This window comes from Pantherophis guttatus, chromosome 1 (assembly GCF_059756535.1).
Source record: "Pantherophis guttatus breed Tessera chromosome 1, ASM5975653v1, whole genome shotgun sequence".
Lineage (NCBI taxonomy): Eukaryota > Metazoa > Chordata > Lepidosauria > Squamata > Colubridae > Pantherophis > Pantherophis guttatus.
In genome coordinates this window covers 142,357,565-142,383,328 of record NC_142063.1, presented here as the reverse complement: position 1 = coordinate 142,383,328, position 25,764 = coordinate 142,357,565, and the positions used below count along the sequence as shown (strand labels likewise).

Here is a 25,764-nt window from a genome sequence, read left to right as displayed (position 1 = left end):
AACTTGCGCTCCGCGCAAGCACATTACATTTCTGCCCAGCTGAGGTGTAGAAATCCACAGTGCCATGCCTATCAGCTGGGCTAAAAAACGACAAATAAAGGTAGATATAACGCGGGGGTGGGTGGGAGGGCCCAGCTCACATTCATAGAGAACTGGTTCGCTGACATCACATCATCACCACTATGGCTCGCCCAAACCGGGAGCAACCCACCACTGGTAATATCCCTGTTGAACTATTTATGCTCTTCTATAGGTACTTTTTCATGGGACATAAGGAGTGAGGGGGGCACCCCAGAGTGGATGGCAAGAGTACCCGAGTTCTGTTCTGCTGTCAAGAAAGCTAGTTGGACACAAATCTCCAGGAGCGAAGTTGTGTCAGGGAGTAAAAGCATGTCAGTAGAAAGATTAAGCCAATTTAACTTTGTATATAAGACAGAAAACGACACCACCTATCAAAGGAAAACAAGCCTGAAGCTTTGAAACCTCATGATTTACAGACCTGAAAACAACTCTGAATAAGAGGTAGGCAACAAGAGAGAGCAAAACTCCACTATAATTCAGTGAGAATTCAGTAGGCTTAATGAGGACACAGTGCTTTTACAGGGAAAAACTGATTGTCAGTCCTTCAGGCTAGACAAGGCTAGGAAGCCAATGTCATGTAAGTCAATACCATTTTGTTATAGTAACAGAGTCTTAAAAGTCTGAATGTACCCCTCCTCCCCCACTTTACCTTTCTGAGAAGTAGGTAGGGGCTTGTCTGAGATGTTTGCATGTTACATTCTTGCCCTGGGCTCAGGATCCTTTTATCTAACTGTTGCCATGGTAGCAGCTCTTCCTCCTGTCCCTCACGGCCATTTCCTCTGTCCTCTATATGGAGAGGCCAGCTTTTCCTCCTGTCCTTCAAAGCCTGTACACGGAGAAGCCAGAGATGGAAGAAGAAGGAACAAATTATCCAGCTGGAATTCCATGCGTGTTTATGCTTTTAAAAATACCCTTTGATGTCTGGGTATCTCCAGTAGACATTCCATTTCTACACAAGCAGCAACAACAGCTGAGACATGTGGCATTTAGAATATTTATTTATTTTATTTACATTTATTTATTTTATTTACATTTATTTATTTTATTTACATTTATTTATTTATTTATGAATATTTTATTTTATGTAGTCACCCATTGTAAAACAACTCTGGGCCACTTACACCTAAGAATAAAACAATATAAACAGTATAAAAAGTGACACAATAAAAGCAGAAAACCTGGCGCTGCAGCCACTCTTGTCTAATGCGCTCACATTTTCATCCCACCCTGATCTCACCCTATCCCAATGCCTGGGGGAAGAGCCAAGTTTTAAGTGCTCTTAAGTATCAACAGTTTATATTGTAGTGCTTCTGTGGACAATAACTACATGTAGAAATCATAAGGCACCTAATATTTCTTCACATCCTTAGCAATGATGATGGTAATCATTATTTTACTAATTTGCTCGAGGGGATGTAGTTTTAAATTAGCAGTGCAAGTTTAAATGCTGAAAGTAGATAAATTTTTACTTAGCCTCAATATTTCATATAAGAACACCCTGCCATATTGTGAAGCCCAGCTTCTGGAGAACAATGTACCAAATGCATTTACTTCAAAATATAGTATTACAATCCAATTGTTCTGTATCTAGTGATTTTTTAATTCATTCCACATGTTGAGTGGGCCCTGGACTTCTCCCTCAAAGGGAGAGGATAATTAGATAATTAAGCAGGGGAGTTTAATTAACATTTAGGATCTATATACTGTATATGCTAGTCAGAAATCCCCATAGGATGCAACTTCAGTGCAGATTCGACTGGGAAGGGGCTGCATATTTATTTATTTTTATTTATTTTATTTGTTTGTCAAACATGTACAAGATAGCAGGTATAGGTATAAACATAAACAAAGGAAATAAGTACAAATAAATGGGGACAGTAAGACAGGGACGGTAGGCACGCTGGTGTGCTTATGCATGCCACCTTTACGGACCACTTAGGAATGGGATGAGGTCCACGGTAGACAGTTTAAGGTTGAAGCTGTGAGGGTTTGAGGTGGTAACAATGGAGTTGGGTTGAAAAGAACATTTGCTGGCTATTAAGGGATCTGCCCATTATCATCAATGTAGGCTTCCCTTTAACAGAAGAGGTGTAATATCCCTCTTCGTCTTATTCTTGAATATTCAAAATTTCCATTGTATCAATATCCTTTGATTGCTGTCATGGTTTATGTTATATTCTTCAGTATTCTTGTAAATATATATGTTTTGCTGCCTCCTGTTATGTGATTACTTCAGGTTTCTGGCAAAAAAACCAAAACCCACACTCATTTGTTTAATGATTTTGGTGTTTGCTCTATGACTATAGCCTTTGACTAACAACTGTTATATAAATGGTTGTAACTTTGAATCTGATCACATGAGGTTTGCCTTATGGCTACAATGAGTTATGACCATAATTCTAAACTCAATTATGGCTGCAAATGTAGGACTACCTATACATTCCTATTATATAATATTCTTAAGATTATGTTTTACAGGTTCTCTTGAAAGCCTTTTAAAATATATGGAAGGATGATTTGCAATTTGAACTTCACAAATCTCACTGAAACTCTCTGAGGCATAACATTCCTTTCAAACAGTTTTCAGTCAGGACCTGACCATGAAATCAATCCACAGGTGACATTACATTTTATTATATTTGCATTTTACAGAATGTGGTATTGGGCCAGCTATATTCAAGTTGTCATATAATACCACCTTTGGTGGCAGAGCCCAAATAATACCTTTGACTGAAAGTTTCTAAAGGATTTGGGAAAAAATCCTAAACAATCTTTCAAAATTAATGCATTTTTCCTAATTCGTATAGACTGGTACAATCTGTGGAATTGCTTCAGTTCCTCTGTTAGCAACAAAAATCTTATAATTAATAAGTATTTATTGCAAAATATTAGAAATCTGGTATGTTTTATGTTGGGGCAGTGGTATGTATTTAAAATTCAAAGAACTTATTTTGGCTGTAAAACTGAGAGTTTAAAACAATGCCCTGAAAAATCCAATAATTAAAGATTTTACTGTAAAATGTTTTCTTAATAGATTACGTTCATCTACACAAACATCATTCGGAAAAGAAATACTGAATATGGGTATTTAAAAAATATTTGAATATGACTAAGTATTTCTCTTTAAGATCATACCCACCCACTCACACCCACAAATTGTGTGATACTTTGGAACAGAAGGCAAAAATGTGTTTTTGACAGATCATCTGTCTTCGGCAAAATAGGAACATATTTTCCTGGAATTGTATGGCTGTCCTTGACAGATGCAGTACAGCTTTCAAAAAAGGCTTATTTGGTTAAGAGTTGCAGGGAGGTGCCCCATATATCTCCAGCATGTTCTTATGAGTAAAGGGTTTTTTTTTGGTTTTTGTATCCAAAGCATACATATGTACCCTAAGTGAAATTTAGTTTTTGGCCGGTTTCATTATTAACTTGTTTTCTTATGGTTCTGTATTTTTTAGGAGGGTTTTGCTTTGTAAAAATAAAAATGTAACAAAATCAAAAGGTGACCTTTTGTTGTCAAGTTTCATAAGTTATCTTAGCTCAGTCTCTGGTGTGTAATTATTTTTCAGTTAGTTTTCCCCCCAGTCCGTATGTGCAAATAGCACCATATCATCCACATTTATTTTATCCTGTCATAATCCTCTAGTTTGGGTTCCTCCCATAGCTATCCATTCATAAATTCTTGACAGAAGAACAATGTATTTGTTCCTAAATTTTATCACAGGTTAATAATGGCAAAGTATCTGTCTAATGTATTTAATATTTTGGTTAAACTGCACACACTGGATCAGTTAAGGGACAATATACATCAGCATTATTAATATCACGTGGAAAATGTTTATGGAACATGGATCTTTTGCCTGATCCTTTTGAAAAGTAAATCCAAATTATGCAAAGGAGTACAGTATATCTTTTTTAATCCATAGTTTTATTGCAGTTTTTATATACTGAAAAAGAAACAGCAGTATACTGAAAAGACAACAACTAGCTAATTTTGACTCACATACTGTACTGTCATAAAATAGGATTTACAAGCCACATTAGCCAAATGCTAGAACAAAACCCAATAAAACATGCTATGCTTAGTGTGACTTATGTATGTGCTTCAGATAATGAGCTAGAGCAGGGGTGAGTTCTATTTTTTTTTACTACTGGTTCTGTGGGCGTGGCTTATTTTATGGGCGTGGCTTGGTGGGGGGTAATGTGACTGGGTGGGCGTGACCAACTTTTTTTTGTTTTACTTTTAAAAGCATTTTTTCTACAACCTTAAGAGGTTGCAGAAAAAAATGCTTTTAAAAGTAAAAAAAAAAAAGCCTCTGATGAGGTGGGCAGGGTAAGCGAGTGGCGACTGGGCCAGGGACCGGTTCGGGGGTGTGGCCAGCCAATGTTATTACTGGTTCTCTGAACTACTACAAATTTTTACTACCGGTTCTTGCGAACCGATGCGAACTGGGAGCAACCCACCACTGAGCTAGAGGATAGGAAATTTTTTTTGTTCGACTGTGATCTAGAACAGGAGTTGTCAACTTTTTCTAATATTTATAATAATTTATAACATTGTATATGTAATATCAGCATAGATTAACTCCAATCAGACCAACAATCAAGGAAACAATACGCCAATCAAGAAACTCCCAAAGAAGTCAACAGTATACAGCCCAATCAAAGAATCCCCCCCCTCCCAACACTGACAGGGCAAGTCACTAGAATATAAATTGACAACAAACCACATATCTTACTAGCACTGATGATTCACCTAGCTCAAGTAATGAAATGTCTGGAAGAAAACAAGCAAGCAAGCAAGCTCAGAGAGCACCAAGGACCCCACATTTAATATGTGCTTAACTTCCATTGGCTCTAGACAATTGCTGCCTAGATTGTTTAAAACATTAAACATGAAATAAAACAAAAATAAATAGTGGAAGACAGCAAAAGTAACAAAACCACTAGGGGGAAAAAACAACTCTCATAATCAAAAGGAGGTTTCAGTCACGCTACCCAAAAGACTAGGTGAAGAATCTGATCTTCAGGACCCTTCAAAACAATAGTAGAGTGGGGACTATATGAATCTTGGTGTGTGTGTGTGTGTGTGTGTGTAGCCTAATTACAGAGAGCAGAATTCTGGGATCCTGACAGAAGACATCATTTATCAATAGAGAATATTTGTAGGTTTAAATAAGGGGTCCTTGGTGCTCTCTGAGCTTGCTTGTTTTCTTGCAGATGATTTATTACCTTAACTAGGTAACATCATCAGTGCTAGTAAGGAGTGTGGTTTGTTGTCAGTTTATACTCTGGTACCTTGCCTGTCTGTGCAGATTCGGCTGTTTACTGATGGCTCTTTGGCAGTTTCTTGATTAGGGTATTGCTTACGAGATAGTTGGTCTGAAATTAACCTTGGAGTTAATCTATGCTGATCAGGGTGCTGGTTCCTGGTGGAGAGATGCGAGAGTCTTTTTCTATTTTGGGCTGGTTGATTGTCTCCTTTGCATAGTCTATAGACGTTGTTAATCTCTGTGTGTCTATTGATGGCTGATTCGTTTAATCGTTTAATCAAAATAACCCAGAGTTCACCAACACTGCCAGCTTGAACAGGATAGGCAGATACTATTGGAGAATGGTCTTCAAAGGCAGCCCCAGGGTTCCCTTCTGAACTTCAATTGCCTCTGTGGCCCCTTCCCATAGTTGCCCTTAGCTGGAAAAGGGTACCTTACCATATGCAGTGCTTATTTTTTGATTTTGATTTTATTAGATTTATATACCGCCCTATTCCTGAAGGACTCAAGGCGGTGAACAGCCAAAAAATAAAACACATAGATTACAAATTATTAATGTAAACTATAACAAATTATTTGTAGTAACTAACAAAAATGATTGCTTATGCAGACCAGAAATTAGCATAATGAGATGTGGTTATAACAAACTGTCCATAATGGCTAGCAGTTAAGGTTGCCTGACCCCCTAGAAATATGGTATGGGTACCTCGGGGGTAATCATATGGTTCACACTGAGAACCACTAATCTAGAAGGCCACCTGACTTCTACGTTTTGCCTGTAGCATCTACAACATACACATACATAAATGAATGAATGTAGTGATCTTCCATTACTAAAGATGAGCCACTTATTTTTGTATTGAATATACGAAGCACTGTTACGGCGTAATGACAGTGACATTCCTGCTGAAAAATAAATGATGAGAAACAGGATGAATAAAAAAGGCACAAGCATATTGTTGTCAGCCTTGAATGCCATATTTACCATTGGGCGGTTCAGGGCTGCCACATTTAGTGTCTGGGAAAACGGGAGGGGGGATTGCACAGAGTGGAGGAGGATTAGCCATAACAACATTCCTTTCTCTGGAAGTCAAGGGCATCTGGTCTGCACCTGGATGGGAGTGACTGGAGGCCGTCTCCAGTTGGGATGTTGAAATGATTGGATCATGTGATGGACTTGTTGGTGCAGGGGATGGATCTTTGACTCTCTTTTGGGTGGGGAAAACCTGGAACTCTTAGATTTGGGTTTTCCCAGATGTGCCAATATAACATTTCTAATAAAATGGAACTTTGAGGAACTTCTTCTTTCGTTGGGGGTGTTTGGAACCCTGACAATTGTCACTATTGGATGTTGACAACCTGGATGTAGAAGCAAACATGTCCCCACTTTCCAAATTCATAGATAAAAGCACCTTCAATGCAGCTATGTCATGCTGATAAATGCCTGATTCATTTGACATGATTTCTTGCCCCTTCTTTTGTTGGGGAAAAGAAATGCATTCATAAATAATCATATAGAGCATCTAAGATACACCTGAGATACCCAAAGGAAGGCAGCTGTGAGTACCTCGAATATGTGAGCCCATAGCATTTAGTTTGCAAGTTTGTATGGTACTGTGGCTGGGTTCATCCATACTAAATTTAAGACTATAGTGTTGTGGCTGGTTTAGCACATCCTCTGAAGTCAATCAATGTGTCGTTTGTAAACAACAGCTTATATCTTTGCATGTTCTGAGAGTCCAACAATGATTTTTAATAAATCACTGTTAAAGAAGTCACTGTACAGCTTAGTACAGTATACAAGCAAGGCAGTTGCTCTGTATTGTCTGCTCATTATTATTCTCTTAGGCCATGTTACAGTATTCCTGATTTTCATACGGTGGACAAGGAGATTACATGCAACTGACTTGGAAGTCCATTAACCTGGTTAAGCTTATGCAGCCTAAAGTAGGAGCAATCAAAACTTTTTGCTCCTTATTTTCCTCCTTAATCTCTCGAGTTGTTGTCTTGCAGTTTGATTTAATGTGCCATCAAGTCAGCAACGACTCTTAGCAACCACCTAGGTATTTTTCTCCAAGATAAGCAAAGTTTGAATCCTGGTGACATACAGATTAAAATTTCATTATTTGTTGTTAGTTGCAAAGTCATGTCTGACCCATAACGACCCCATGAACAGGCCTTCCTGCCCTCTACCATCCCCCGCAGTCCATTTAAGATCACGCCTACTGCTTCAGTGACTCCATCCAGCCGCCTCATTCTCTGCCGTCCCATTCTTCTTTTGCCCAGTGTTTTATTTATTTCTTGCCAAACTCTAACATCAATGAAATCTTCTTGGGGGGGTGGGGAGAGATGTCACACAGACAAAAAAAATGTGAGTTTTAGAGGGCTAAGGTACTACAAAGTTTGCGAACCATACCTGTACTGTACAATCTTACTTTTTTTTTTTTTTAAAGAGAAGACATGGGGAACCAGTTGTGAAATGTCCTGGGAATCAAATCTATTTCTGAGGCAGTTTTCTGGACTCTGCCTAGTATCATCTTGCTGGAAATTTTGGAAGCCGAATTCCATCCCACTCAGCTGCCATCAAATTGGGAGAGCTTAATTCAGTACTGTCTGCTAGGAAAAAGGTTAGAATTAGAAAGCTCTGTGTGATCTTTCCTTGGCTTGCCTGCTAACTAAGAGCAGTGTGTTATTAATAATGGTGATGGAATTCCTTTCTCTCACTACGCCATCATTTTGCTTAATCATGGCTTACTTGACTAAATCCGAATTGGGTTCCTAACGATAACAAAAGCAATAACACTTAGACCAGTGGTGGGTTTCAAAATTTTTTACTACCGGTTCTGTGGGTGTGACTTGGTGGGCATGGCATGGCTTGGTAAGCGTGGCAGGGGAAGGATACTGTAAAATCTCCACTCCCTCCCCAATCCAGGGGAAGATTACTGTAAAATCTCCATTCCCTCCCAATCAGCTGGGACTTGGGAGGCAGAGAATAGTTGGGGGGAGGGGCAGTCAGAATTTTTACTACAGGTTCTCCGAGCTACTCAAAAGTTCTGCTACCGGTTCTCCAGAACTGGTCAGAACCTGCTGAAACCCACCTCTGATTTAGACTTATATGCTGCTTCACAGTGCTTTACAGCCCTAGGCAGCTTACAGTCAGCATATTGCCCTCAACAGTCTGGGTCAGATTCATACACTGCACTAAGCCACACCCTGATTATCTGTGGACATTCTCAGTCGTCCAGGTCATAGTTGTCTCAAAGGTGCTTTTTCTTTCAAAAGATTGGACTGTTTTTTCTCCCCCTGAGGAGGAAGAAGAAAACGTTTCGCTTCTCACCCAAGAAGCTTCATCGGTTGCACAGAGCATACGCAGAGCTAACTTAATCCTATTTCAGCTTCGGGTGGCGCGAAAAGCTATCGCAATCTTGTTAACGGGGCCGCCGCGTGTCAAACGTGAGAAGCATCGCGGCTCTCAAGAGAATCTTTTGTCATGTGCAGAGGGCGGGCGGACTTTCCTCTTTGGCCTCAAGGGGAGATGACTTCGCAGCTGCCGGCGATTGCCTGCACCTTCCTGCCCGCTTTCCTCCCTTCCACGTGATCTGCAGTCAAATAAGGCTGAGACTTTCGTTTCTTGCTGCTGGGAAAACGGGGCTTTTTATTTATTTATTTATTTTTTATTGAGAAGCTTCTCCGGGTATTTTGCAGTCGGAAAGATCCTTGTAAGTCAACCCCACTGGAAAGCGGGCCGAGGGGAGCGGGGGGAGAAAACGCCTGACCAGCGAGGGCGTGCGAATGAATATATTGCGGTTCCCCCTTCCAAACAGAATATGCTGGCAGAGTTCGAAAGCGAAAGTAAACTTTCTCCGTGGAGGACAGCGGTGAGCGATTTTATTTTATTTTTTTTTTACTACAGAAAGTGAACGGTCCGGTCAAAAGCCTACATTGGAGATCTAGTCTAGACCGTACGATGCGCTTTAATTCGGTCCGGTTGGCACTGACGTAACTGAACTAGCCTAAATTAATTAGACAACGCAATTTAACAGGGGCGTAAAGAGTAAATGCACGCTTCGTGCTTGTGTAACTCTCATTAAACACCCCTCTGCTAATTTCCCCGTGTTTGAACTTTGCCCCAACATTCGATACAATTTCGTTGATTTCGAAAACTAAGCAGTGGCGGCCCGGTTAGTATTACCGTAGGGCAGAGGTCTTCAAAACTTGGCAGCTTTAAGACTTGTGGACTTCAACTCCCAAAAAAGCAAAGCTGGCTGGAGAATTCTGGGAGTTGAAGTCCACAAGTCTTAAAGCAGCCAAATTTGGGAACCCCTGCCCTAGGGCTTCATCTGACTTTTTTTCCCCCCATTTAACTTTTTTATTAGTTTATCAAATATAAAGAGAAAGAAAAGCATGAAAAAGTAAGAGAGGGAGGAGAAAAAGAAGGGATACAGTGTAACGGGAGAAAAAAGAAAAGGCACCCACTTTAGCACAGTAGAAGGTAACATTACAGCCACAACTTTATCTGACATTTCTGATTTTTTTTTTTTTTTATACCGGAGCTTGGAAGTCGGAAAAAAAAGCCCGGAAAGAAGGATTTTGGCAGAGATTTCCATACCGGGTCAAAAGTTGGGAGTCCAGAGCTTCACCCGAGGAAACTTATATGATGAGTTTGCAAGCAGAGATATCCGTTGATTTAAACTGGGGGTCTTTTTCTCTGCCCGTTTAACTATTTAAACCAGGGGTCTCCAACTTTGACAACTTTAAGACTTGTGGACTTCAATTCCCAGAATTTTGGGATTTGAAGTCCACAAGTCTTAAAGTTGCCAAGGTTGGAGACCGCTGGTTTAAACTACCCAGCACAAATGTTGCTGTCTCCCTCATAGTCAATCTTTATTCTGTCAATTATTCCAATCCTTTCCCTTCTTTCCCAAGTAATTAGCCACAGATCCTACCAAATGCTACCTATCACAGAGCAACCTACCAAATCCTACCAGAGTTGGCATCAGAGGGAAAAGATTATAGGTAAAACTAGGAATACTTATGGCTGCTTTGTTCACAGACAGTACAGTAGTAAAAGTGTTTGTGCCGTGGCTAGGCACAAGGGAGGAAAATCCACATGGATTTTAGGGGCAGCATATACAACAACAACAACAACAACAACAACAATAATAATGATACAAAAATCCACTGACAATCCAAACTGCCAACTTTGCAACAACAAAGTCGAAACTGTTTCACATTTAATATGTGAATGCAGCAAAATCGCACAAACTGATTACAAAACTAGACAATCCACTGGTCATTATCTAAAAAATATGACTTACCTGTATCCAAAAAGTCATGGGAACATAAAGTGGAAAAAGTTATAGAAAGTGAGAAGGTGAAGATCTTGTGGGACTTACAAATACAGACAGATCGTCACTTGGAACACAACACGCCAGATATCACAGTTGTCAAAAACCGAAATGTACAATTTATTGACATCACGGTCCCAAGAGATGCCAGAGTCGATGTTTAATAGGTGGGTAAAATTAGCACCATTAGCACCAGTCAATGGTATTTGTGACACATTTTTAAATGTCCAGTTGACTGAGTTTCATGTTTAATGAATAAAAGAAATAATAATAATAATAAAAATACTCAGGATTGGATCTACGGTGCTGCTTAGTAGCCAGTATTTCCAGAGATTTCTAGATGTGACAGGATGACAACTTCCTATTGTCAGGCTGGCTAGAAATAGTGGTAGTGTAGCTGCCACACATCTAGTCCATCAGATTAGAGACAGTTGGTTTACAAGCTTTGTATGTTGTGTGAACCTAGCCAACGGTGACATATTCAACAAATGATAAACAAGCTTTGTGTAATAGCGAACTTTGCCTTTTCTCATAATAACTTTATTGTCATTGTACGTGTATACACAGTATACCCATACAACAACGAAATTCACTTAACACCCAAAGACTACGCCCAACACACATAACAATCCCCAAACATACTCCCACCCACCACAATTCCCCACCCCTAAACTACCCAAACATCCACACAACAGACCAAACATCCACACAACGGACAGTAATACTGTCCAACAGCTCACTGATGGTGGCCCTTTAGTTCATTGTTGAGTGCAATTATAGCTCTGGGATAAAAACTATTCAGAAAACGTGTAGTCCGAGTTTTAATTGTTCTGTATGTTCTGCCAGAAGGCAACATTCCAAAAAGATTGTAAGCAGGATGGGAAGAGTCTCTGAGAATGTTACGTAACTTTTTCAAACAGTGAGATTCGAAGATGTCGTCCAGGGCTGATAGCTGGAGTCTGATGATATTCTGGGCAGTTTTAATGATTCTCTGTAGAGCTTTCTTGTCCGCTACAGAGCTGCTCCCATACCATGCAAGAATGCCGTATGTCAGGACACTCTCAATGGTGCTGTGATAGTAGGACAGAAGTAGATGCTGAGATAGATTTATCTTCCTGAGCATTCTCAGGAAGATTGTTTCCTTGTTTTTCATAAAGTATTTGATATGAGGAAGAATGAAAATGTGTGTATTGCTAAAGAGTTACATGTGACTCTTACATCTGACTGGACCCTCAGGAGATGAGGCCAGAGAGGAGGGTTTTTTGCCATGGTACTCTCTCTTTTGGAAAATCATCCCCCCCTCCCCCCTGTGCACCCATCTCTATAGCCTTCTGGAAATCTCTAAAATGTTTTTTTCCAGCAATCTTAGGGATCCCATGGGAAATGGAGCCTGCAAGATATTTATACATGTAGTCCTCGATTTATGACAATAACTGAGCCCAAATTTTTCTGTTGCTAAGCAAGACAATTGTTAAGTAAGTTTTGCCCCAGTTTATGACTTTTCTTGCCACAGTTGTTAAGTGAATCACTGCAGTTAAGCGAGTGACACAGTTGTTAAGTGAATCTTGCTTCCCCGTTGACCTTGCTTGTCAGAAGGTCTCATGATCACGTGAGACTGGGACAACGGCAAGCATCATAAATAAAAACCAGTTGCTAAGTATCTGAATTTTGATCATGTGATCATGGGGATGCTGCAAGTCTCAAGTGTGAAAAACAGTTGTCATTTTTTTTTTAGTGCTGTTGTAACTTCAAACAGTCAATAAATGAATGACTGTAATCTGTACTGTATTTAGAATGTTGGTCCATTCTGCTGTCTTAGTTCTTTTTATGTTTAATTGTTTTTAGGTAGTTGTTGATACTTGTTTTAACTGTATTGTTGTATGCCACCCAGAGACACATTTATGACATGGGCAGCTATATAAATTTGCTTAATAATATGATACATAGTACAGCACAGATAAAAAGAGCAAAATATTGAAACATATGTTTAATAGGTGGGTAAAATGAGGACCCAGGTTGTTTGGGTAAACTGCTCAGAGCAGTGGTTCTCAACCTGTGGGTTGGTACCCCTTTGGGGGTCGAATGACCCTTTCATAGGAGTCGCCTAAGACCATCGGAAAACACATATTTTCAATGGTTTAGGAATAATTTTATGGTTGGGGGTCACCACAACATGAGGAACTGTATTAAAGAGTCGCGGCATTAGGAAGGTTGAGACCCACTGGCTCAGAGACTGCTGTAAAGCACCATGGAGGGGTATATAAGCTAAGTGCTATTACCTGTTTTGTTTAACAGCCCAAAATCGGCTGAGTTCACACAGTGTGTTTAAATTGTAGATTATTAACCTCAGTGGCTAACTAAGTTCACCTAGAAAAGTCAATAAACTGAATATACGAATTTGAGTTGTAACAAGATATGTGAACTACCCAGTCAATGGCTTTCCTAAACTCTAATCATGTTATGACCACCGGTTGCTTTAGATATGGGATATGTGTATGTGGTGTGAATAAAATTATGGTCTTAAAAAAACTGACCTTTACGTTTACTGCTTTATAGTTCAGTTTGTTGAGTGAATGAAGAATGATGAACAATATGAATATTCAGGTTGTGGAGATATCATTTTTGCTGCTGGATTTACATTGGTTGGGATTTTATCATTCTTGTTTTCAATTTGTTTATTTTCATTTAATTTGAAAATTTATTTGGATATGTTATTACCTCTCTTGGAGAATTAGTGCAGGAAGCCTGGAATATAAGTTTAGTAGTTAGGTGCAGGAAAAGGTATTACAAACAGACACTATTCTTGCCAGACATTTCTATGTGCTTGCTTTTTTAAAAAATGCTGCCTTCCAATGTATTCAATAAAATAACCTTGCTCATGAAAGAATGAGTATAAGGAATCTACATAGACAGAGCTTTTATCCTGTTACCGAAATAGTCCTGTTTTACTTCTAGTTCTCATATGCTGTACATTTATTTTAAAACACTCATTTGCTTAGGTGTAATGTTCTAATAAAATATTGGTTGATGAAACTATTTTGAATGTGGTTGGCTAAAACTTTGGAAATTATTCCAATAATTCACAATTTATTTCAATTTCATATCTGAGAGGGAAAAAAATGAAACTCTTGGAAATGTGAAAAACAGCTTTTGGTGCAAAATGGAAAGAAAACTTTCAGTTTTTGTTTTGCAGACTATGGCGGAAGATCAACTTTCAAAAAGTGAGCCTGAACTACTGAAAGAACTAGAAAAATGGAAGGTAGTTTTTACAAACTCTTTTGAAGTTTTGCCAATGATAGTTAAGCTATCTATACATACTATACCAACTAGAGAGGCTGTACTTGTTTGTGTGTGTGTTCAAAACTCTGCTTAGTCCTATTTGATTGGCAATCCTGAAAATGCATTAATGGATTCTTAATTTGCCCAGGAAAAGCTTAAAAACCTTGAAAAGCAAAAAACTGAAATCCTTCTTTCAAAACTTGCCCTTGATGAGGAAAGAAAAATGAGGCAAAAGGCGCTGGCAGATCTACGAGTTCATAATGCTAAACAAGCAACTGAAAGAATGAGGATACAGAAGAACCAGGAGGTAAAGAATGGCTATATCCACATTCCATCATTTTAAGAATAGAACTCAACATTGATGCTGGGAAGTGTGAATGTTTACAGAGTGATATTGAGTCAAACTTAATTCAAGATTGGCTGGAATGTGTGAGGCCCCTAATTGGTAGCTTGTACAGGTAGTCCTTGACTTACAACCACAACTGAGCCCAAAATTTATGTTGGTTACTAAGGGAGACAGTTGTTAAGTGAGTTTTGCTCCCTTTTATGATATTTCTTGCCATGGTTCTTAAGTGAATCACTGCAGTTGTTAAATTAGTAATATGGTTAAGTGAATCTGGCTTCCCCATTGACTTTGCTTGTCAAAAGGTCGCAAAAGGTGACCCCATGATCTCCGGGACATTGCAACCATCATAAATATGAGTCAGTTTGCCAAATGCCTGAATTTTGATCATGTGACCATGAGGATGCTGCAATGGTCATAAGTGTGAAAATGATCATAAGTCCCTTTTCTCGGTGCCATTGTAACTACAAACAGTTGTAAGTCAAGGACTACCTGTAGATGTTTTTGCTGCTGCCATCTTTTTGCTCCTCTGTCTTTATTGTTATATTATTCTTTTTTATTTTTAACTTTATGAACTGCTTAGAATCTCTGGGAGTTGGGTGGTGTATAAATTTAACAAAACATCTTGCAAACTTTGTTTCTTATGCCTGGTCACTGTATCTCACTGCGGAAACTAATATTTTTAGTCCTTGTAGAAAAATTGTGTCTTGCAGTTCGTAACAAAGTAGAAGCCATCAGTTCAGGCATTATAACCCTGTTCATATTTTGCAGGTTCATTTTCTTAAAAGTTGAGCCCAAAAGAACAAGTTTGAATATTAATTGATAGCACAGTTTGGAATCTTCAGACTCCGAAACAGACAGTGCAGGTAGTCCTTGATTTATGACCACAGTTGAGCCCAGAATTTATGTTGCAAAGTGAGGAATTTGTTAAGTGAGCTTTTTCCCATTTTACGACTTTTCTTGCGACATTTGTTAAATGAATCACTGCAGTTGTTAAATTCGTAACATGGTTGTCAAGTGAATCTGGCTCCTCCATTGACTTTGCTTGTCAGAAGGTGGCCAAAGATGATTACGTGGCCCCGGGACACTGCAACCATCATAAATTTGAACCACTTGTCAAGCATCCAAATTTAAATCACGTGACCATGGGGATGCTGCAAAGGTCATAAGTGTGAAAAATGGTCAAAAGTCACTTTTTTTCAGTGCCGTTGTAACTTTGAATGGTCACTAAACGAACTATTGTAAGTTGAAAATTTCAATTTGAGTGAGAGACTTGAGTTTCATAAACAAAATGCGAATGCTTTTGTTCAGACCTTCATTTTGTCAATCTAATATATGGATGTGAAGAAATATGCTAAGAATGTCATATACAATCTTGATTAACTGACAATATGCTGAATGGGCAAAAAAACAGTAAGATTGACATATACATGTTTCAGGGGTGGGCTGCTGGGGGTTCGGGAGAACTAGCTAAGATTCTGTGCATTTTGGAGAACCCCCAAATCCCACTCCTGGCTGGCCCCGCCCACCCCACCCTGTCCCTCCCAGGAGTCCCCACGCAGCCCTTTTTAGATGCAGGTAAGTGCAGGGCGCGTGCGGAGGCTTGGGGAGGGTTAAAAACGGGCCCGTTTTTGGCCTCCATAGGGCATCTGGAGCCTTGGGAGGTTGTTTTTGCCCTCCTGAGGCTTGAGGAAAGCCTCCGGAGCCCAGGGAGGGCAAAAACGCCCCCCCGCCATCGTGCAGGAGGCTTACTAGGCCACGCCCACCATGGCCACGCCCACCCAGCAACCAGAGAACCCCTTGCTAAAATATTTGAAGCCCACCCCTGACATGTTTCTATGGATATAGGTTCAACTGACCGGCACATCCATGTGAGTGTTCATTGAGTGGTACTCTTCCCTGTACAAAAATAGCAAAGTAAGAGGGCTGCTTAAAGCACTTCCTCTCACTTGGAGTACAGATATGGCTTAATCACATTGTATTCTATTGATAATTCAGATTCAGTAAAATACTGGAGATGGTTACAAGTTTACTTATTAAAACTTCTGGCAAGGATATTTTGTCACAAATGAAGACGAATATACTTGTCCCAGGATAATGTTGCAGGATCCAATCTGGGTCAATCACTGGGACCAGAGGTTTTGTATTCTGAGCTTTCGGACTCGTGCTGGAGCCCATCTTCAGGGAACTTCTCTCTAGTAATTTTGTGTTTCCCAGCAAAAATAATAATAATAATTTTTTTTTTTTCAAAACATCCATAAACTGATTCTTAGGCATGTAAGTCTTTTTTTTTTTTTTTCATATTCCACAGGAGCGACATTCCTTAATAAATGAGCAAAATAATAAGCTGATAAAGGAAATTGAAGTCCTTAAGATGAATCTGGCAGCAGAAAAAGAGAAACGTAGAGAATTTACACGGAGTTTTTCGGTAAACTCTTGCATTAATGAATTGGCGTGCATGTGGGGGATGCAACAGAGTTGATTTGGTGTTCTAACATACTGTACTTACTTCATAAACTTACTTCATCCTTCATAAAAGGATTCTTCATCCTTTATTTAAGAAAGAATGCCTTTGCCCTCCCTTCCAGGGAAATTGTAGTTTACAAAAAATTAGAATCTTTATATGTTTTATTCCATTAGGCCAGGGGTGTCAAACTCAAAACTCAGGGCCTGGATCCGGCCTGCACGGTGCTTAGATCTGGCCCTTGGCGCTGCCCTGGAAACAGCAAAGGACCAGCTTGCTGTGCCTCTGCCAGCAAAAATGGAGCTTGCGAGAGCCGCATGCAGCCCTCCTGAGCTCCATTTTTGCTGGCAGAGGGTTGCAGGAGGCGATCCCAGCCAAAACCGGAGCTCATGAGGACCGCATGCAGCCCCCCCCAAGCTCTGTTTTTGCTGGCAGAGGGTTGCAGGAGGCCATCCCATCTGAAAATGGAGCTCAGGAGCCCGATTTCACTGGCAGAGCACTTAGGCCGCCATAGGCACCCCCCAACATGAGTGATTTCATGCTGGCCCCCCCACCCCTCCGCGTCCCGAGGTCAAACACAACCCTGATGCAACCCTCAATGAAATCGAGTTTGACACCTGCATTAGACAATTTTTGTGCCATAAATCCATGACCTAATAATAAACTATAGAAATCGCACTGAATTCTAGAGTTTTTTTCCCCCAAGTAAATAGATATAGGCTTGCTACTTCATTACAGAAATTGCATTCAGTTTCTTACTAATATATTGTACTAATGCAACTATTTAGTCTCAGTTGAATCCCAGATTTAAAGTTTTAAAATGTTTGGATCAGTGGTGAAATTCAGCCGGTTCTATCCGGATCTCGCAATCCAGTAGCTCCTGCTGCAGGAGGCTTTGCCCACCCGCCTCATCACATCCTGTTTCCTCTGCACATGGGCAGAAGGCACGTGCTCACATTTGCGAACCGGTAGTGAAGATAAGTGAATACCACCCCTGGTTTGGATACTTAAGAGACAACATGTAGTTCCTAGTTCCTGTTTTGAAATTATTCAGCAAATTGGCAAGTAACTATCTGATTTCCTGCTGATTTTTGGTACAAGATTGTTAATCTTCCCCAAATCCCTCAAAATGGACAATGCATTGAAGATTCTGTCCGTTATACCTTTGAACAAACAGGAAATAGTGGAAAAAGGATCTGAAGAAAGTTTCTTAATGGCCTTATGTGTCACTGAAACTAGTAGATAAAGAATATGTTTACTTAATATTCTTTTGTCTTAAAAGTTGTCCTCTCCTGTATTATTACTAAAATTTCAGCTTCAGCAGAGCCTACTTAAAAAAAAAATGAAGTTTATGCACCTGGAGGATGCCAAGGATGAAGATGACTGCACAAACATGTCCTGCTGTTTTCACCTAGCTACAAAAATCCCACTCACGGTGAACCGAGGAGAAGCTCTCATTCAGTTTGAAGAAGAATCTGGTATATTCATATTCAAATGATATATTTCCTCCTTTTTTAAATAAAGGAGGTTGTGTTAAGTTAGCGCTTCATTTTCTGACAAGAAAATTTTAGGATCAGTTCAAATACCTGCCATTTATGAATCTGTTTTAATAGGTTTTGATGTTTGAAATTCTAACCTTATCATCCCCACTGTAAAAATGATAAAGTAATTTATAATTTGATGCTCTTTAAGGGCCCTAGTCTCTTACCAGCCTTCCTGTAGGTGGGCTAGCTATGATATTAAGTGATTGAGTTTACACATCAGATAAGCTAAGGCTTATCAGATAAGCTAGGGGAATTGTCTATGAATGATTGGGTTCGCATATCATGCCAAGCTTTGAACCAGGAGAAAACACTTTTTTTCTGTCAAGGAGCCCTTCCATTTTTTAAATTAATTAATTCAAATTTATTTGCCACCCATCTCACTGTCACATGATCCTTACAATTGAATATGACTAACGTATAAAAATTAGAGGAAAACAAGCAAGAAATATAATACATTTAATGTTTGAAAATATATATTCATATGGCAAGATCCTAATTTTTTTAAAAAAATGCATTTAATTTTTTTGTTTATAAAATTATGTTAAGTCTACTTAACGCTTACCATTTTTGCCAAAATCAGATAATTATCCTATCAGCGTTCCAAGTAACACCCCCTCCCATGAAAGAAAACTCCGAGGCTTGAGTTTCCTCAAAAGTTCCATTTTATTAGAGAGGTCATATTGGCACATCTGGGAAAACCTGAATCTGAAAGCTTCCAGGTTTTTCCCACCCAAAAGAAAGTTCAAGTCCCTGCTCCACACCCACATGTCCATCACAAGCACCGTCCCAACTGGAGATGCCTCCCAGTTCCAGCCGTCCAGGTGCAGGGCAAGATGTCCTTGACTTTCTGAAAAAGGAATGTTATTATGACTATATATCACCCTAGCTCCATACAACCTCCCCTCCCAGTTTCCCACAGTAGTAAATGTGGCAGGCCTGAAGATCCAATGAAAAAAAAAGGCTTCCAGGCCTGACAGATCCAATTAGAGGGTCAGTAAAAAGGGAATTTAAAGGTGGCTGTTGATCACTTTACCATAATTTATATGTTGGGTTGGATTCATAACACTAAACCAAATTAGATCCCATTATTGCATAGCACGATGTGTGAACCTAGCCAGTGCTGTGGTGAGAGATGTCAGTGCCAATAAAAATAACCTTATGCCAACTGCTGAATTATGAATATTCTGAGTTGTTACTGGATCTATCAGTTGTTACTGGATCTATTTAGTCTGCTGAGCCTGGTGGAGCATTGTGATTAACACCAGCTGTCTGCAATTACTGTAAATTCAAATCTCATCAGGCTCAAGGTTGACTCAGCCTTCCATCCTTTCTAAGGTAGGTAAATTGAGGACCCAGTTTGTGGGGGCAATAAGCTGACTTTGTATAAATATACAAAAGTATGAAGGCTATTGCTTAACGCATTGTAAGCCGCCCTGAGTCTCCGGAGAAGGGCGGCATATAAATCAAATTAAAAAAAAAAAAAGTATTCAGTGCAAGAATGGAAAAACACAAGCTTTTCGAGAATACTTCCTTCAGGGATCTGTTACCCTGTTTTCCTTGGCAAGAAACTTTGACCATTACAGTGTCCTAATTGTAGGGGAGATATTATGTTTGAGTTGGGAAACCATGCAAAACTAGCAGCAATAATTGTCAACAAAATCCCATGTCAAAAATGTCATTGTTGAAACCTTGGCTTTCCTCACAATTGTTGATTAATGTGACTATATGTCTCATGTGAAGCTGAACTATTTAGTCAATGTTCAGTATGGAAACCTGTTAATCTGTTGTTCTTTAGTTGCTCAGCATCTGATTAGAAAACATAACCATATCATCAACCTGGAAAATAAGGAGATTGCTTTGAAAGCCTGCCCTGCTGTTTTGGCGACAGGAACAACATTTAAGGTAATGACATAATCATGAAAGATGTTAAAATATATCCAAATAATGTGAACTATTCTGTACTGGTAACTGGACCTCCACATATAGACAGCTTAAATTCAATTGGCTTTGCTTAGCCCTGCATAGAAATAAGACTCTCATGGTTGGGATATAGTAAATTTAGGCTGAAGAGGCTTTTATCTTTTTCCTAATCACATAGAAAGAAGGCAAGCCTTTTCTTAGAATTTTCATTTTTTCCCTAGATATGTACCTTTTCAGATTTTACATCTAATTCAACCAAAAATACATACAGACATAATTGCATCCTTTTTCCTGAGTTAGTATACTTATGATACTATGTTCTGTTGGCCAAACACTGGATTGAGAATTTACTGGCAAAGATTGTCTGTAGGTCTAATTTAAAGACCATTTTATGAACACCCTCTAGTCTTCATTATAAAGAAGGAGTATTCATGCTTATTGATTAAATTTCATTGGGCTTATCAAGGGCTTATCTTCTTGGCAACATTATAGAAATGGATTCCCACTGTCTTCTTTCAGCATGTTTTTTGACTTCCCACTCTAAGCTACGGCTTTGATGGTATTAACCATGTGTGGCTCTGCTTGTATTTTCAAAATCAGCTGTTATGGCGAACTTTGATTTTAACACATATTGTAGATAGAAATTCCTACATTATATTAATGTATGGTTTAATGATGGTTTGTTGAATAAATCACTGTATATTTAATGCTAACGTATTACAGAGCCTGGAAGGGGGGGGGAAATTATGCTAATTTCCCTTAACTATTGACTGTGCATACAAACCACATTGAATTGTAGTTGCATTATGCTTTGTTGGGTAACTACAATTTTAGTGCGTTGTACAAATCATCACACTGTCTCAATCCAACTGTTACATTTCTATCTTAAAATCTTGAGGAATAATTTAACTCTTGACTATTATAGTATTTTTTTTAAATTAACGCTAACTGTATCTTTTGTATAGTTCAGCCTTTCCAAGTTCTCTTGTCCATAACTCCCAAATTTCATGCCAATATGAACAGATAACTCTGGGAGAGAGAAAAGCTTGAAAGGAAAGGCAGTAGCGATAACAAGAAAACATTCTTCCCCATCAGAAATTGTGCTCTGATCATAATATGTTTTGAATAGTTGCAACTATGAATTTTTCTGATGTGCATAATTTTGACACCAGCTTGTATTGTTTTTCCAGATCCAAGTTAAGCTCTCTCAAAGGGAGATTTATGTTTCTAACATCCCAAATATAAACATTCCTGAGGAATGGATGAGAGAGAAATTGGAGCTCCTTTTCTACAAAGCAAAACTGGGTGAAATTCAGAAGATATTATATAATCCATTCTTACAAGAGGCCAAAGTTATCTTTTGTCAACCTATAGGTAGTTTTTGGATTATTCTACCAGTTTATTTTTAGGATATGGTCTGTAATCAGCTTTGTTTGTAGATCATCATTGCTTGCTTGACTTCAAGCACATAGTCTTAGAACGGAGGCCACATCCATCCGTGTGGCTGTGCCTATCTGGCCCATGTGAGGTCAATCGGATATTAGAAGTCAAATATAAATAAGCATGCCAGAAAATATTTTATTCTCTACATTTGAGTGTTCATCCCTGAGCTATATACATTCTCTTCTATTGGTACTTTTCAATATATATATTATGTCATTTTCTTCACTAGAATGCAATGTAGCCTTCCACAACTGGATTTTTCCCAGCTGTTTTAGAAAACACACCACCACAGCTGTTGCCATCTGACTAATGAATGTAGAAAAATATAATCAGTTTTTTCTGGAGGTACCAGGTTGGAGAAAGTGTAACTCTTGAAAGCTAGTGCTACACAAGATTTTTCTGTTAATGTTACATTTGAAATTGTTTACTTTGGATTAAATTCCACTGTACTTTTGTGAGTTACTTACAGGTAAACCTATCTAGAATTGCACTACAGTATTATTATGCTGGAAACAAAGGCTTGTGATTAATATTTTATTATATTTGCCTTACAGTCTGGTCCACTGGTGGCTTATATTGAAAGAAACACCTTTATGTCCCATAGTTAATGGAAAACTAGTTCTTCCTAAATAAGTATCTATATATTTAAAGTACACTGCTCAAAAAAATAAAGAGAACACAAGCAGAAGACATCCAAGATCTGAATGAATGAAATAGCCTTATTAAATACTTTGTTCGTTACATACAGTAGTTTTGTGTTCCCTTTAGTTGTTTTAGCAGTGTATAAACTACTGTATGTAAAGAACAAAGTATTTAATAAGGCTATTTCATTCATTCAGATCTCGGATGTCTTCTGCTTGTGTTCCTTTATTTTTTTGAGCAGTATATATGTGCAACTCTAATGTTTAGGTTAATTTATTTAAATTTTAACCAGCCCTTTTCAGTTGTGGACCTCTTTGTGTAACTCATTTTTATTTATTTTTTTATTCTAGCTCTTAATAAAATAATAAGGCATGGACAATATTGTATCAATGTGTTTGGAAAGACTCATTTTCTCACTGTTTCACCTCTCAAAAAATGTGATGTGGAAAATGTTCAGGTAAGTAACGGGGGAATAATCAAGCATGGCAGGTAATTCAGCAGGTGAATGAATCTGTTGTGTTAAGCTGTGGGTTACTGAATAAACCACAATAAAGCAGACATATATCACATTGTATTATTGATTTTAAACTTGATTTAGAGTTGCCCACAACTGCACATAGGCGTTGCCGCATAACTACACTGTGAAGGGGTTAATGGGTAAGTGTAGGTTGCAGATGATTGCAGACAGGCTGATGCGCACATCTCTCAAATCCCAGAACAGACTTCCTGTTCTGTGCTTTGCTGCTTGAGAGCTCCTTAGCCAAAATGTTAACATTTGCAGAAATACAAATGCAATATACATGCACCTATTCTCATATGATAGATGGGTAAATGCTCTGACATGCATTGATGGAGAAATCTAATCCATGCTTTCCAGACTAGTGGCTGGGTTGATATAGCATGATACGTTACAATTAAAACGGCAGTTGATATAAGTCATTGAGTTCAAAGGGACTTCCTTGGGAATATGGTTTATAGCTTTTGTAATAACACGTTTCTCCAGAAATAAGACCCAACAGAGAATAAGCCATAGCATGATTTTTCAGGATTGTAATATAAGCCCTACCCCAAAAGTAAGGCCCAGTTAGGATCGTCAGCCAAACGGATGTATTTAGTACGGTGTTTTCCCCAAAATAAGACCTAATGCCTCTTTTGGAGCAAAAATTATTAATTTTTGCTCCAAAAGAGGCATTAGGTCTTATTTTGGGGGAAACATGGTATTTAATATATTATTCCCCTACTTTCCAGATAATTTATCCATTGTATTTCCAGCAGCTGGAAAATGTATTCTATGGGTAAACAATAGAATTGAGTTCTTCATATTAAATGTTTATAGAATGAAGTTAAATCTGCTTACACCATAGTATCAACCATATACTGTAAATGGGCAGCAAAAATCTGGTAAATCGCTTGATGGGCTTTAAATAATGTAACTCTCTTTTAAGTAATGTAAAACCTCTTTGCTGCCACCTACTGTTCATCTCACATTTTACACTACAGATATGGTTGGCCCAATATTATCAAACACTTACTCTGGTTTGATGATGGTTAGGTCTTGGTTTTCTTCCATTTAGTGAAGCTTAGCATGTGTTGCACATTGAATTAAAATAAATAATATCTGACTATACCATTGTACTTTCTGCCACACACTGTTTTTTAACCAGGCATTGTAAGTTACTACTTCCTAAACCAAAAAAGGCCATCATTTTGGGATTCTAGAAATGGGAGTTGTACCCAGGGTTTGACATAGATTACAAGATCAGGTTTTCAGATATGAGCAACGTAATCATGTGAGGTTCAGATAGTATCATAAACTGTAACATGGTCAGTGGTATCCACCCAATAGGAAATAAGAATGAGACCTTTTAGCTTTGTTTATTGCTTTCGAACTGTGATGTTGGAGAAGACTCTTGAGAGTCTCTTTGATCTCCTTGCAAGGAGATCAAAGTCAGTCAATCCTAAAGGAAATCAACTCTGACTATTCTTGAAAGACGGATATGAAGCTGAAGCTCAAATGAGAAGAGAGGACTGCTTGGAAAAGGTCTTGATGTTGGGAAAAATTGAAGGCCAAAGGAGAAGAGGACGGTAGAAAATGAGATGGAATAGGACCATTGATGCAATGAACATGAATGACTTTGGGCAGTCTCTGGGAGACAGTAGAGGACAGGGGGGAGGGGCTGGCATGTCATGATCCACGGGGTCTCAAAACTGTTGAATACGACTGAGTGACTGAACAGCAAAAGCTTTGTTTATTTGCAAACATAGCTTGAGTGTTTGTGGCTGCTTTATTTGGGTCAGAATAAAGTTGTAACAAGAAGAAATATGCCGATGATCCCATTAGACTCAAAAGGGAAAATGTGCTTTGACCTGGATGGAGATTCCATGCCAATTTTGTTTCATTAGGATCACAGCAGGGGAGCAAATGGTTCATTTCCCAGCCTTCCCCCTGCTGTGATACATTGGTATTTTAGAAAGGGCATGTGAGCTGCAGCTCCCATGCCCAGGTCTCACATTTTGTTGGTTCTTGAACAGTGTGCATGTATATTTTGTAATCGGTAGAAAAATGAAAGGGTGTAATTATCTCTTAAGCGATGGTGCTTTCAATATTAGCTTTCTCTGAGGAAGACTATGGAAGTAACATGGTATGCTTCTTTTTTGTGCCAGATGTTTTCAGGGATTTCCAAGAAAGCTGTACTATTAACAGGAATCAATGCAGAACAGAAAGATGAGGAGAATGTGGAAGACATGATTGAAATTCACTTCCAGAAACCCAGCAATGGAGGGGGTGAAGTGGATCGAGTGACCTATATTCCCGAAGGAACGAAAATTGCTTATTTTGAGATAGATCAAGCGGATTTCATATGAGAGTCTTGAAGATGTAGACTGGCTCAGCTTCCAATTACACCAAGAGTTTACTAATTGAATACTAAACCTGCAGTTGTTTAGAAGTGAAGCTGCTTGTAACGTAGAAGCTTCAAACACCTTTGAAGACCTATTTAAAGCTATGTTCAATTAAAAGTTCCTTGTTTCAGTTGTTGTTTTTTTTAATGTTGAAATCAGGAGACTTAATTTGTGATCTAATCGCAACTCACATCAGTGTTTATAGCGCAAATAGTCAGTACCAACTGCATTTGGCACAATTGCATGATGGCAATTTCTGTGGCCTAGGAATAAAGGTGATTTTATGCTCTACAAGTTACAGAAGTAGCCCGTGTCTTTTTCGTTATTAAAAACATAAATGAGGCTTTACCTTGAATCATCTATGTTCTAATCCCAGGGCTATACAACTCCCGGCCCATGGGCTGGATGTGTCATGCTCTGGCCACGCCCATACCTGGTTTAGCGAAGGGGGAAAAAGTCCCGATATGTGACACCGCCGTGACGACGTGAGTTTGACACCCCTGTTCTAGCCCTACAAATGTCC

The 25,764-nt window shown here is 38.9% G+C and overlaps 1 protein-coding gene across 2 annotated transcripts; it reads left to right on the top strand.

Moving 5' to 3' along the window:
* The first annotated feature begins 8,773 nt into the window (after positions 1-8,773).
* Positions 8,774-25,541, top strand: NMI (N-myc and STAT interactor). Of its 2 annotated transcripts, none has more exons than XM_034424979.3 (9): positions 8,774-9,235; positions 13,899-13,964; positions 14,133-14,291; positions 16,639-16,755; positions 18,107-18,269; positions 20,131-20,237; positions 21,446-21,629; positions 22,691-22,797; positions 25,005-25,541. In XM_034424979.3, the coding sequence occupies exons 1-9, from the start codon at positions 9,185-9,187 to the stop codon at positions 25,203-25,205; spliced, it is 1,155 nt and encodes a 384-aa protein (XP_034280870.2). In that variant the 5' UTR covers positions 8,774-9,184; the 3' UTR covers positions 25,206-25,541. The 2 variants fall into 2 exon arrangements, with proteins under 2 accessions (XP_034280870.2, XP_087737974.1); XM_087881848.1 differs by having other exon boundaries at positions 8,991-9,076.
* The last annotated feature ends 223 nt before the right edge of the window (positions 25,542-25,764 follow it).